Source organism: Rhamphochromis longiceps, linkage group LG22 (assembly GCF_057381845.1).
Source record: "Rhamphochromis longiceps isolate RC_006_pf linkage group LG22, R_longiceps_female_GT1.1, whole genome shotgun sequence".
NCBI lineage: Eukaryota > Metazoa > Chordata > Actinopteri > Cichliformes > Cichlidae > Rhamphochromis > Rhamphochromis longiceps.
Window position 1 is genome coordinate 26,498,200 of NC_140577.1, and position 14,562 is coordinate 26,512,761.

Consider the following 14,562-nt stretch of genomic DNA (forward strand, 5'->3'; position numbering starts at 1 on the left):
ATAATTTCAACTGATTTAAAAATATGATATTACAATATCAAAACAAACAAATTTATTTAACATTAGTTATTAAGTATCTGTTTATATGTTAGAAATGCAGATACTGATACATATATCAGCCCAATAATAAACTGGCAAGGTTCTAGAAGTAATACAAAAACAAGTTCAGCTCAACAATTCTGATAAAAGAAGAGCTTTAGAAATTACTCAAGACATCTAAAAGCAACATTGCAAACTGCTTATGACTGATTTTTTGTGTAATTTGAACATTTATTGAGCCCAAATGCCACTGCCTATCCATCTTATAATCAGCTCTTACAGGATGAACAGCTTTTTAGAGGGTCTTAAACTACCGCTGCAGCTCAAACATGAAATGGGTTTTATGCATACCAAGAATGACCAAATATTTCAAAATTTCAATTTACTGATTTTAAATTCCATGGTTACCTGTTTACAGAACATGTTTATAAAACCACTCTTGCCACATAAGCTAGACCTTCCTGTATCTATATACTCCATATCCACACTCATCCCTAAATGTTATTTTAATTACTTTCTTTCAATGGAAATTTCAAACTCAAAGCTATTTGTCCTCCATATAATATTTCATCATCATTCATTCTAAAGTGAGTTTTTGACTGTTTTTGTTTTGATATATAGGGTTGGGCTTGTTAAAAAATGTTGGCCGTAGAAGTATTAAGATGTCATGTTGAAATGTTGCTGTTTTTGAATACTGAATAGGCATCTGCTTGTGGCAGAAAACACGGGTAAAAAAATAAATAAATAAAGATTGTATTTTCCATTCCATTTTCTCCCACTTTAAACTGACTTTATACTGTTTTGAAGGCCACAGTCAAAGGCAAGCCTCACCCTTTATTTTCCCCACTGTATAATGTGATGCTCTTCTCATGGCCAGGGAATCTCTGGTGTGCTGCCGGGATGAGAGAGCCAGCAGTGACTCTGTGAACCTCAGTCCAAAATGAAAGTCCAATCTGACATCCACTCTGTCCTTTTGAACACACCAGATCTGAGACAGTGCTGCAAAACTGATGGCCCTGTGAAAGCAGGTAGCAGAGACAGACCAAATACAGACAAATAGCCAGAGAGGATTTCACAGATATTCCGAGTAACAACCTTGAACCTGTCAACTTTAGCTCTCAGGTTCTTTTTTGGCAGTTTAAAAATAAGAAGGCAGACATTCTTCAGCGGCTCAAAACTAACATATCTAGGGTTGACATATCTATCCGTGGCTGAGGTGTTACAGGTGAAGCCCAAAGACTTGGATCTTGTTATTTTTTTATATTTCAGGTTAGTTAGCTCAATATGGCAGGTGAAAATGCTGAAATGGCTGCTGTTTGTAAAGTGGGTGTAGGTGTAGCTGCCGCTTGTTTAGAAGATGAATCTGCTTGGCAAGGTCGTTTAGTTTTATCAGCGCTAAACTTTCAAACTTCCCTTTCTCTGTCCAAGTGCTCTCGGTAGGCTCCCTGTGAGACTCTGCCGATAGTAAATGAAAACTATGAGTGCAGTCTTTTGTGATACCGAGAACTAAAGTTAAGAGAAAATAGGCTATTCTCTAATCAGTGTTAATTTTCTTTTTTTCATACCAGGGTCCTTCATGATGGTGAATTCTTCGCAGCATTATGGTGGCCAAAGGGCTCAGCTCCTTCTGCTCCCGCTCAGTGAGAACGACACTCATTGCATCCAGTTCAGCTACTTCCTATACAGCCGTGATGGCCACAGCCCCGGGGACCTCCAAGTCTATGTCCGGGTAAACTCGGGTCCCAAGGGCAGTGCAGTTTGGAATATCTCAGGCTCCCAGGGTCGCCAGTGGCACCAGGTGGAGCTTGCTGTGAGCACTTTCTGGCCCAGTGAATACCAGGTAAGAAACTGGTAACAAACACATAAACACATGAGGTTTCAGTAGTTATGTTGTTAAATACAACAATGAGCCAAAGAGTACTGACAGCTGTCAGCTGAGGTGAATTATGTTTGGATATTTTATAAATTTATATAAGATGGTAGCTAACTGGAAATTTCTAATATTCAATCTTGTAAAAATTCTTGGTGATTCTACCCACTAATTTCCTAATTAGTGAAATGGGAGAAGAAAAAAGAGATTCGCTGACTACTTTAAAATGCGAAAGCATTCAGAAAGCTTGGCCACAGTTTTTTTTGCTGTGGTTAAACATGTTTCATAAATGGCAAATATATTGTGGCTGATGTCCGTCCAGGTAAATGGCCTGTATTTGTATAGCACTTTACTTGGTCCTAAAGACCCCAAAGCACTTTACACTATACACAATCATCCACACATCCACACATTGGTGATGGCAAGCTACATTGTAGCTACAGCCGCCCTGGGGCGCACTGACAGAGGCGAGGCTGCCGGACACTGGCGCCACCGGGCCCTCTGACCACCACCAGTAGGCAACGGGTGAAGTGTCTTGCCCAAGGACACAACGACCGAGACTGTCGGAGCCGGGGCTTGAACCGGCAACCTTCCGATTACAAGACAAACGCCCAACTCTTGAGCCACGATCGCCCCCAGGTATTGCCTGGACGCTTTTTGCTGCTTTGTCTTCCGTTCTCTGTAAAAAGCCGGTGTGCTCTGGCTTTCTTATGTTTTCCAAGTATGTTCATGGAAGGGCAGTGAAGTCTCAGAACAAAGTACTTTTGTAGTTAAAAATACTTCTGAACCGAGCTGGTTTGAGGTGCAGTCTTCTGTTCTGTCTTGCTTGTTTACAACTTCCCATCAAAGAGAGAGGAGAGCTGTTGCTTTTTTCTTTTTCTTTTTCATATTCTCGTATTTCTGGTAGTGTTTAACTGTCAGGTTGACTAAACATGAACAACCCCACCTGTGAACGTCAGCTTTGATAACAAAGGACATTTTTCATGGTCAGACAACTGAATATGAGCAAAACTGCAGGACTTGTGGTATGATGTGGTGAGTGCCAACCACTAGTGGTGATGATTACAGTTATTACGATGATGATGATGATGATGATGAGATATTGTCTTGTCTGGGCCAGGGAAGACTGGGCACAAGAAACAAAAATATTTAAGCACAACTAAATAATAAATATGTAACGTACAGTACATACATGTACCATACATTTAACATACCATTACAGCAACAAAATAGTACAATATGCAATCATATTCATTTACATTTTATTTGGGATTATTTTATGAACTACAACTACACAAGACTCCTTCAGTCTATCATATTCATCGTATCCTGTTGAACAGTTCCAGTTTGTATTCCCTGTTCTAGATCATATCTGGAACGAGGAAATTCATACGTCCGCATATGTCATATGCAACCACAGTCAGCCATATGCAACCATGGAAGGCTGATTAATGCAGTTTGTCAAGGGGCTGCTCAGCTACAGTCTTGGTGAGATGTTTTACGGCAGAACAGTTCTGACATTAATGGCTGAGTCGCAAAACAGTAAAAATAGAACTCGTGACTAGAAAATATCAGTGGTTGCCCAGTCATTGCAAATAGTCGCAATCACCAATTTCAATAACACACAATACTGAAATCCCCCTCCCACTCATGCTATTTAGCTAAATGTGCCATATAACCTCAGTATTTAATATAAGTATGTCAATTATAATGGAAAAAAAACAACAACAAATAAATATTCTACTATAGTAGATTCCTACATGACAAATTTAGAAAACAGTCTGCTTTCATGTCAGACTGTGCATCACCCACATCTGCAGATCTTTGTAGAGATCAGCAGCATACAGTTGATATGTGAAAATGACCCAGGTCTGTTACATGTTCTATTGCAGGTTCTAATTTGTAGGCAAAGTTCATCCAGTTCATTTCTACTTCACTTCTATATGAACTTTTTGGCTTAATGAAAAGTTGGAATGGAATAAATTTTGCTCATGCAGAAAACAGAATTAAACTCTAATCTATAGTTTTTTCCTAATTCATTCTAAACATGGTGGAAAATGAGCAAAAATCAGCATTTGGATGAATTTCAGCACACCCTGTATCTTTATCTTCTCGGTGGCTCCATTGCTACCCCTTGTACTTTTAAAGCTCCCCGTTCTGTTAAACCAAAAGTCCTTCCACATTTGATCTTTGAGAAGTACACAAAACTGCAGGGAGCCGAATCTAGCAAGTGGTCCAAGTGGTGAGAAAAGATTATGTTTGTGTGTCCAGAAATCTCTCGTGTTTTCAATGCATTTAGAATCAGCATCGGATGGCACTATCACGCACTTCAAATTGCTTGCCCCAAATGACACAGGAAAAACCTTAATTTTGAAAGTTACAACCAGGGTTGAAAAATGCACACGGCACAGCTGATACATGTTGGGAAAAAAACACAAAGGCAAACATGGCCTTTGCCTGACTCCTCCATTGATGCTGTGTCTTCCCTAAAACTGCTGAAGATTGCTTAGCTGTGGAAAGAGCCCCAGCTCTCATTAGCAGTGGCGATTCTCCATACTAAATTTGAGTTGGTTTAAAAGAGTATTCTTTCTGATTTGAGGTTAAATGACAGTAAACAGTGTAACTGGTCAGAATCGGACTTCCATCTAAAATTAGCTTCTCCATCAACTCATCATCGGTTTTGCTACAATGAAAAAGTTTAGCTTGTTTTACAGATGTGAATTCCCTTATTTGTGATGTTACTTACTTACCTGCACCAATCAGAATTCATTAATCTCTTGAATTAAATACGATGACTGCGTCTCTTGTCCTAGTATGCCTGGCTGCTCTCAATCAAAAATCTCTTATCACGAAGCAGAAGCAGGTGAACATAATGGCTTTAAACATAAAGTCATATTTGCAGGAGCGATAATTCATTTGATCTTAGTAATATGTGACTATAAAGAAGATGATTTGTATTCCTGCCGTATTCTGCTTGGAAAAAGAACAAAAAAAATTAGCAAGTTGGAGCCTAACAATGGAGATGTCCGCATTTACCAACCACATTTTTACAGGAGTCAAAAACTGTTAGTGTAAAAACACCGCCAAGAGCCCCGACTGTTTTTTGATGCATTTTAATACATGGAAGGGGAGCAACATTTAAGCTTGAAGCTGGTTCAATCTAGCAATGTTGTGCCTCTAGGTAATCCATGTAAATAAATGTAAATTTGACATAAACACAGGAGCCCCTCACAGAGCTGTGACTCACTTTTTGTTAAAGCGTTGCAGATCTGATTTTACCATGAAGCTCAGCTCTTCAAGGCTGCTGCAGTTCTCTTCTGTGGTTTCCTGTTACTCTGACTTTATGGATGTACAAAATAGAACCACTGTATTCCCGTGAGTGGCACTGATGTTAAATACAAATATCACACATCTTGATGCATTCTCAGTCATCCAGGAAAGTAAATCCCCAAAAGTTGATTCTGTTCATCTGGACGTAGCGTTTTATGGGAGAAACGTTTCGTCACTCATCCAAGTGACTTCTTCAGTCTCAGCTGACTGCAGGTTTCCCCAATCTTATAAACAGTACATTTGCATAATGACTGAAACTAGCCCACTGAAGGTACAATGGGCTGGGAGGTCTCCTTCATCATAATTATGCAAATTCTCATGACCATTGATCAACAACCACTGATCAAAGACGACTGATCAACGGCCACGAGTACCATTCACAGAGAGTTGGGGAATGGCTGCAATCACAGCATTGTAAGATGGTGAAAGATGTACCCTTAGGCCCCTCCTCGATTCAGAGATGGACTTTCCCTTTTCACATAAATGGCCTCCTTGACTCCGCACTCAAACCAGCGTTCCTCCCTGTCCAGGATGTGTACATCCTCATCCTTGAAAGAGTGTCCACTGGCCTGTAGGTGTAAATAGACTGCAGAGTCCTGGCCTGACGAGGTAGCTCTTCTGTGTTGTGCCATCCGCTTTGCCAGAGGTTGTTTGGTTTCCCCGATGTATAAATCCTGGCAATCCTCCTGGCACCTAACAGCGTACACTATGTTACTCTGTGTCGGGGACCCGATCCTTGGGGTGGACCAATTTTTGGCGCAGCGTGTTTTGGGGTTTAAAAGCCACAGAGACCTGGTGTTTAGGAAAAATGCGTCTCAACTTTTCCGATACTCCTGACACATACGGGATCACTACAGGTTTTCGCTTAGTCTCTGTCTCTGTGGCTTTTAACATCCATAGAGGAAGGAAGTGACTTGAAGAAGTCCCTTGAATGAACCGTTTCTCCCACTGAAAACGCTACGTCCAGATGAACAGAATCAACTTTTGGACAAATATCACACGTACTAATATAATAAAAACAGTTTCAGGAATAGATACACACAGTTTGTTTTTCATGCCCCATTTTGCATTTTTTTAGTGGCAGTTATATCAATATTTTTTAACACTGATGTCATATATACACTGTGTTTTCCAGTGCAGATTAGTTTTAGCGTATTTATTTAGTCATAATGTTTTCTTTCCTTCCTTAGGATGTCAGTGGAAACAAGGTGAGGTTTTGTCAGCCTTTGGCATTATCAGCTCGTCTTCAGCTTTAGTCTTTTAAGCCAATTTCTCATCCATCCCTCCCTCCATCCATCCATTCAACCATGGAGGTGTTGGACCCTATCTTAGAGGTCATAGGGCAAGGGGTACTCCCTGGACTCCCTGGTCTATCATAGGGCTAACATAGAGAAACTGACAACCATTCACGCACACATTCACACCTGCGCTATAGCTATTAAAACATGGCTGCTGTCAGTTGTAACAGCATTATTATCGCGCTCCCAATTACTCAAACCATATGCAACAAATAGCAAATTGCCTCTGTCATATATCACAGTGGCTCAATAGCTGTATAATTACAGTGGGTGTGTGTTTGGGTTGTATCTTTATTTATTGGTCAATTTACCTGTGTGCTGCAGTGTAATCAATAGCTCTGTTTGATGCCTGTATTGTCGGTGCTGCATTATTAGCACTGTTGTGTAGCTTGTAAGATTCTGATGACTGGATCCAGTCCTGCCTCACCTCATTAGGGCTGATAATTTATCCCCTAATGCTCTCTTTCTTCCCACTAAGCCTGTCGCCTCCAACACCATTCACCTCGCCCCACCCCCAAATTGCCGTTAATGAGAAGGCAATAGCTGGTGTAAGGGATTGTGGGAGCGTGGGTGCAGCGAATAGTCAATTGACCTCAATTCCATGCGACCCTCAGCGCGGGGGAGCAGTCCGGGTGTTTGCTTCCATAACCTTGATGCACTCTGAGCCCCATCTCAATAAATCAAGAGCCAGTTAATGAGATTAGAGGGTTGCACAGATCAATGAGGACAGCCTGAGCTTTACCGTCCTCAGCTCTTCTGTCCTGAGCGACTCTCACAACAGCCAAAATGATTTAAAGTAATGATTTTCTTCCTTTCTCTATGGATGTTAGAAGTTTGCATGCCACGGACTGTAGCAAAGGGGAAGGTGGAGGCAGGAGGGGGGAGCTAACGAGAACAATCAGACAAGTGAGACCAGATGGGGAGTTTGCTTAGCACTGCAGTGTTTACCATTCATGCAGGCATGCATAAGCAATGTAATCTACTACCTCGGTGACGTATGTTCAAGATGTGTGAGTGATGAGAAGGCACTGCTCTCTAAAGTCCTTCCACCAGGCATGTAGACACAGGACAGATTGCTTTATTTGTCCTATAAACCTGGATGATTGGCACCAGGTAATGGAGCAGGTAAATGTGTGCAGAAGAGTGAAGAGGCTTAAACAAAGGAACCAAGTGTGTCTATCTGTTGCGCGAAGGGCTGAGCCTAGAGAGAGGCTCTGTGCCTCTTTTTAGTATTCTCCAGAGGCCCCACAGGGGTCCACACATCCATCTGCTCAGTGCTATTGATAAAGATCACTGTCCAGCACTGCCAGCCAACAGATTAGCCACAGCAGGCCACAGAGCAGCAGCTCCACACAGGGGTAGGACCACCATATCAGAGGACTCGGGGGAGAAAGTGCGTCCCTAAGCAGCTGCTGGTGGTACTGGTGGTGGAGATTAAATAGATTAAATTCAAAGCATACTCAATAAACATTGGGTGTCAACACCTCCTGAGGGAAGACAGGCTGCTTCAGAGATATGTTGGATCGTGATCTGAGGTGCTCTTGGCCTTCAGCATTTAGGCTTTTACTGATATAAGATTTTAAATTTCGTGGCCAATAGTTCCGGATTCTACATGTCCATTGTTAATATAATGTTAACATATTTTGTCCTTGAAAATAGGATATTTTCTGATGTATCCAACTTTTTGGCAGGAAGTCCTCTTAGAAGATGATACACATCTATTTAGAGACAGGACAACTTATCCAAACTATGAGCTGTCCAACTCTGTGGGCTAAAGTAGCTGTAGTAGAGGAAATGTAGTTTTAGAAAAAAAAAATCAATCTAGGAAACTGTATGATAATCTTTTGTGCTCCATACCAACAGTTTCTTATATAAAAATCAAGGTTTAAGTTAGCATGGCTTTGTTTTATTATTTTGGATAAGGGCACAGCCACATTAAAAAAGACTATATCAAAAATGACAATAAAAAAGATCCAGTTTTAATTCAAACTGTGAAAGTATGTTTAATCAAATATTGTAATTAAGGAGTCTAGGAGACAAGTACTTAGAGTCCTGGAGAGTCTAAAATATATTCTTCTGCATCATGAGCACACATACATTTTAGAAGTACTTTGTTTCTCATATTAAGAAGTGATTCTTCAACCACTCGTCCAGAAGCAGGAAACAGACTAGCCCAGTAATGCATGAAACAATAATAATTGCTGTGTGTGCTTTTATGTCTTTTTTATATCTATTTTTATTTCTATTGTATCCTTTCATTTGAAATAGAATGAATCACCACCTTATCTTGCAGAGGGATTGGTGTACCCTGGTGATACTAGAAGCAGTGTTGTCGTTGGCCCTGTAGGGTCTCCCAAGGTAAATGTGTTCTAGGTGAAGGGCCAGGCTAAATGTGCTTTACAAACATTTTATGGACAAAACACCCCTATAAGGGCTATTGCTACCATGCAGTAAGGTTACTGCAACTCTGGCAGTAGCCAAAGCAAGGAGGGCTGATGGGACTCTGCTGACCTCTGCTGAACTGAGGACATGATAGAAGAACTACTTTGAAGAGCTCCTCAATCCCCCTGACATGCCTTCTATAGTCGACAGAGAGCATAGGAACAAATCACTCGGGGTGAGGTCACTGAGGTAAATAATCAGCTCCTTAGTGGCAGATCTTCTTGGGTGGGTGAGATTCTCTCTGAGTTTATTAGGGCCCTGGATATCGTGATGCTGTTGTGGCTGACACCACTCTACAACACTGTGTGTTAGTCGGTGACAGGGCCTCTGGATTAGCAGACTGTGGTTCTACTTCCTCTTTTCATGAAGGGGGGCTGGCGAGTGTGTTCAAACTTCAGGGGTTTCTCAGCTTTACTGGGTAGGCCCATGCCAGGAGGAGGTGAGTGTGTCTGTTAGTTGAAACCTCAGATTCTGAAGGAACATTGTGGTTTTTGTCCTGGTCATGGAACACTGGAGTATTCCCTCAAGGGTATTTGAAGGTGTATCAGGGTTTGCCCAACAAGTCTACACGTGTAAACTGTACAGTAGGTATTGAACCTCGTCCCTCAGGGTGTCCTGTGGAAGCTCCTTCTGGAGTATGGGGTATCTGTCTTGTTGCTGTGAGGTATCTGGTCCCCGTACAACCGTTGCCAGATCTTGGTCCTCATTGCTGAGAATAAATTGGACTTTTGCCCTTTGTCACTAATTCTGTGTATATTTTGTTTAATTCAGACTTTGTATATAGTTTTTTTTTTAACACTCAGGTGTCCTAAACATGCAGCCTTATCAGTCAATTAATATCCATTAATAACAGGTCCTTCCTCTTGCAGCTTAAAAGATGAAGACTATAGCCGTGTTTCACAAGAGTTCATTGCACCTGTAATGGAAGATAAACCTGCACTGCTGAGTCTCTGATTAAATCATTAGGTGTCATTTGACTGAGTTCATGACCCTCTGCCTGACTCTGCTTGGCTCTGGTGAAGAGACTTGCTGTTTGAGAGTGGACTTTGAGGGACAGAGAGGAAATGAGTTCAGACAGGTTCACTCATTCTCTGTCATCTTGGTGCTCTTTGAAAAAAAAACAAACGTTTTTTCTTTGTAACACTCTTTAAAAAAATTCACCCTTTATTTTTTTTACTCTTTGTCCTCTTGATCACATTGCCTTAATCCTGAATGTATCTCAGTATTACACCCTTACCATACCCCTATAAATTTCCTTCTCTCCTTCGTTACTTACTTCTCTTACTTAGTAGCTGCAAAAGGTCACCCTCTCAATTTTTGTTGTTTTGTTTTAGACACTTTTAAAACAAAATTTGTAAAAGTTGGACTCCTGGAAAAATGTCTTGATGTTCTAAAGCCAGTTTATAGAAGAGCTTATGTAAATTGGATTTTTTTTTTTAAAAAGAAAAGAAAACAGACCAGACAAGAATTGTCTTTCCAACATTTCTTTATTTCTGCAATAGTCATTCAATGTATTTGCATTAAGCTATTACCTCTCATAGTTGTTTTTATTGGTAGTGGCAAGGTCTGCCATCGGATTGCTTACCTAAGCATGAGGGATTCACTCCAAATCTAGCCCAGCACAATTTTATCTCACTGATAACAGCTCCACATTCCCCAGCGTATCAAAGCTTTATTCATTTAATGCTGACTGAAACAGAGCACCATATTGCTTCTTTTTCATATTATAAGCATCCTCCTGAAACTTGTATTACTGCAAAGAACTGATACAACTGCAACTGCAGTTAGCATTAACAGCAACAGACATTGTTAACTTGACTGTATTAATTCATATCTGACATATGAGGTTAAGTAAGAGGTTAAGTAAGAATTTCTCTTCTAGTTATCTGTAGAATTATATTCATGTAATTACAAAATTATTCAGCTCACACAAGTTTTATTCATATAGTGCCATTTTACAACAGTTCACTCTGAAGGTTTATGTTAATGATGTTAAAATGACCAATTTTTTGCATTTATGCACCTACAATGCCTTATGAAAGGATCCCATTGTTTTAATCATCATATCTTATTTATGTGTTCAAAAGTTGAGCTATACATGATATATGACTACACAGTCTTGTCGCCTAGTAACCACCTAGCAATGGGCTAAAATATGTTTTTACAGTTTTTGCAGCGTCTTTTGGCATTTTTGCACCTACAACACTTTTTAAAAGCACTGTAATTTTCATTTCATTTCTCAGCCAACAGGAAAAACAGACCAAACTATATTTCAGCATGAGCATGTACTGCTAGTGAATAATGACCCAGAATATGCCACAAAAGCAGTTCTAGGACTTCTAGATGGATAGAGCCTAACTAGATGTGCATTCCATTTACTGAAGACAAAACTGAAGGTAGAATGATCTACAAACAATCAGCCACAAGAAGCGACTGCCTGGGTCTCAAAAAGTATCTCAGGGTGAGACAGAGCAGTTGGTGATTCCCATTGTGACAATAATGTTACTGTCCAAATTATTATGCACCAAACCGTGTGGAACATTTTCAGTTTTTATCAGTTTGTTCTGAAAAGTAGAATGATTAGATTTTTGAAGACTAAATATTTGGAAAATGTAACACACGCACAGTTCAATTTTCATCATTTCAAAAGAACATAGACTTACCTGAACCTAACAGTAACCTTACTTTAACATTAAACAAAGTTTTCCCTTTAAAATTTCATGATTTATATCGTGGGTTCTTTCTTTGTGTCCCTTCAAGTCCCTTCAATGTGACTGCATAAACACATTTAAGTACACACACAGAAGGAAAGAAAGCCTTCAGCATATGCTGTCTGGTCCTTTATATCACACTGCAGTGGAGGCACTGTACTCATCCTCAGCCTGTTAAAGGAACGTGGCAGGGCCACTTGCTTCTCATATATTTATGTTTTAATGCGACAAAGCCAATATAGATCAGTAGTGTTAGTTTAAGTTTACTTGAAGAAGTCAATTAACAGGAGATCCTTCTCATTTTTATTCAACACATTCATCAAAAATTCTAATAACTGGTTAAATTAAATAAATTCATGAAGAATGTTGGTGTCTGTGTCAAATGATAGCTTCTTTATTAGTGTGCACACAAAAATGTTTCCTGCAATTCTGCAATAAAAACTAAAAGCTAAAAATATTAATTACTGTGCAAATCTTGTTTTTATTGCAATCTAGTTTACAGCTTCCACTCTTCATTTTATGTATTCATAGCAAAGGCCTAATGGGACGTTGTATGGATTTTGTTAGTCTACTATCAATGTGTTATTTGTTAGTCTGCTATCAATTCTCTAGCATTGAATTTTATGAGCCAAACACGATGCCACAGGAGGTGCATATTAAAATTCTTGCATGATTTTTTACCTCAAATGTAACTGCCCTTGTGCAGCACTGTTCTCAACTGTCTCCACTGGCTTGTAGCTGAGCTTGCTTTCTGATTTGGATGTGCTTCTCATGTCATTTCCTTTGGTTGCTGACAATGACACAGGGCTCCTTCCTGAGAGATGGCACCCTGCTGCTTGCAGTGCACCAAACCTTTATTCACACATCACAGGTGTGTTTGCAGTGTTAGTTTTTGGTTGTTTTGTGTTTTTTGGGGGGGTGGGGGTGGGTGGCCATGGCCTGTTTTTGTCATAACAAAGAAGACAGAAACGAAGCTGAGAGAAGGCTGGAGAATGACCTTGAATTTGAGATTTTCAGTTGGACAAATCCATCTTTTATACTGCTTGTTGAAATAGATTTTGCTTTGTGCATACATATATGAGTATTATATGTTTTCTCTCTATGCATTGTTTCTGTCTTTTAATACAGCTTACATAGAGTAGCTTATACAGTGGGGCAAAAAAGTATTTAGTCAGCTACCGATTGTGCAAGTTCCCCCACCTAAAATGATGACAGAGGTCAGTAACTTGCACCAGAGGTACACTTCAACTGTGAGAGACAGAATGTGAAAAAAAAATCCATGAATCCACATGGTAGGATTTGTAAAGAATTTATTCGTAAATCAGGGTGGAAAATAAGTATTTGGTCAATAACAAAAATACAACTCAATACTTTGTAACATAACCTTTGTTGGCAATAACAGAGGTCAAACGTTTACTATAGGTCTTTACCAGGTTTGCACACACAGTAGCTGGTATTTTGGCCCATTCCTCCATGCAGATCTTCTCGAGAGCAGTGATGTTTTGGGGCTGTCGCCGAGCAACACGGACTTTCAACTCCCGCCACAGATTTTCTATGGGGTTGAGGTCTGGAGACTGGCTAGGCCACTCCAGGACTTTCAAATGCTTCTTACGGAGCCACTCCTTTGTTGCCCGGGCGGTGTGTTTTGGATCATTGTCATGTTGGAAGACCCAGCCTCGTTTCATCTTCAAAGTTCTCACTGATGGAAGGAGGTTTTGGCTCAAAATCTCACGATACATGGTCCCATTCATTCTGTCCTTAACACGGATCAGTCGTCCTGTCCCCTTGGCAGAAAAACAGCCCCATAGCATGATGTTTCCACCCCCATGCTTCACAGTAGGTATGGTGTTCTTGGGATGCAACTCAGTATTCTTCTTCCTCCAAACACGACGAGTTGAGTTTATACCAAAAAGTTCTACTTTGGTTTCATCTGACCACATGACATTCTCCCAATCCTCTGCTGTATCATCCATGTGCTCTCTGGCAAACTTCAGACGGGCCTGGACATGCACTGGCTTCAGCAGCGGAACACGTCTGGCACTGCGGGATGTGATTCCCTGCCGTTGTAGTGTGTTACTGATGGTGACCTTTGTTACTTGGTCCCAGCTCTCTGCAGGTCATTCACCAGGTCCCCCCGTGTGGTTCTGGGATCTTTGCTCACCGTTCTCATGATCATTTTGACCCCACGGGATGAGATCTTGCGTGGAGCCCCAGATCGAGGGAGATTATCAGTGGTCTTGTATGTCTTCCATTTTCTGATGATTGCTCCCGCAGTTGATTTTTTCACACCAAGCTGCTTGCCTATTGTAGATTCACTCTTCCCAGTCTGGTGCAGGTCTACAATACTTTTCCTGGTGTCCTTCGAAAGCTCTTTGGTCTTGGCCATGGCGGAGTTTGGAGTCTGACTGTTTGAGGCTGTGGACAGGTGTCTTTTATACAGATGATGAGTTCAAACAGGTGCCATTCATACAGGTAACGAGTGGGGGACAGAAAAGCTTCTTACAGGAGACGTTACAGGTCTGTGAGAGCCAGAGATTTTCCTTGTTTGAGGTGACCAAATACTTATTTTCCACCCTGATTTACCAATAAATTCTTTACAAATCCTACCATGTGGATTCATGGATTTTTTTTTCACATTCTGTCTCTCACAGTTGAAGTGTACCTCTGGTGCAAATTACTGACCTCTGTCATCATTTTAAGTGGGGGAACTTGCACAATCGGTGGCTGACTAAATACTTTCTTGCCCCACTGTACATAATATTTGCAATCGTATATAAAACCCGATGCAATGCATCGCAGGTCTAAATTAGATAGATAGATAGATAGATAGATTTGGCAATGGCACAAATTTTGATTTTCATACAGTCTGCTT

The 14,562-nt window shown here is 40.6% G+C and overlaps 1 protein-coding gene across 3 annotated transcripts in view; it reads left to right on the forward strand.

The window, feature by feature from the left end:
* The window catches only part of LOC146644220 (receptor-type tyrosine-protein phosphatase U-like), a 258,409-nt gene that overhangs the window by 133,858 nt on the left and 109,989 nt on the right, over positions 1 to 14,562 (forward strand). For all 3 annotated transcript variants that reach the window (XM_085397138.1, XM_085397139.1, XM_085397140.1), the window contains exon 3: positions 1,608 to 1,879. In XM_085397138.1, the coding sequence (XP_085253264.1) occupies positions 1,608 to 1,879 (272 nt within the window). The remainder of the gene's footprint in view (positions 1 to 1,607; positions 1,880 to 14,562) is intronic.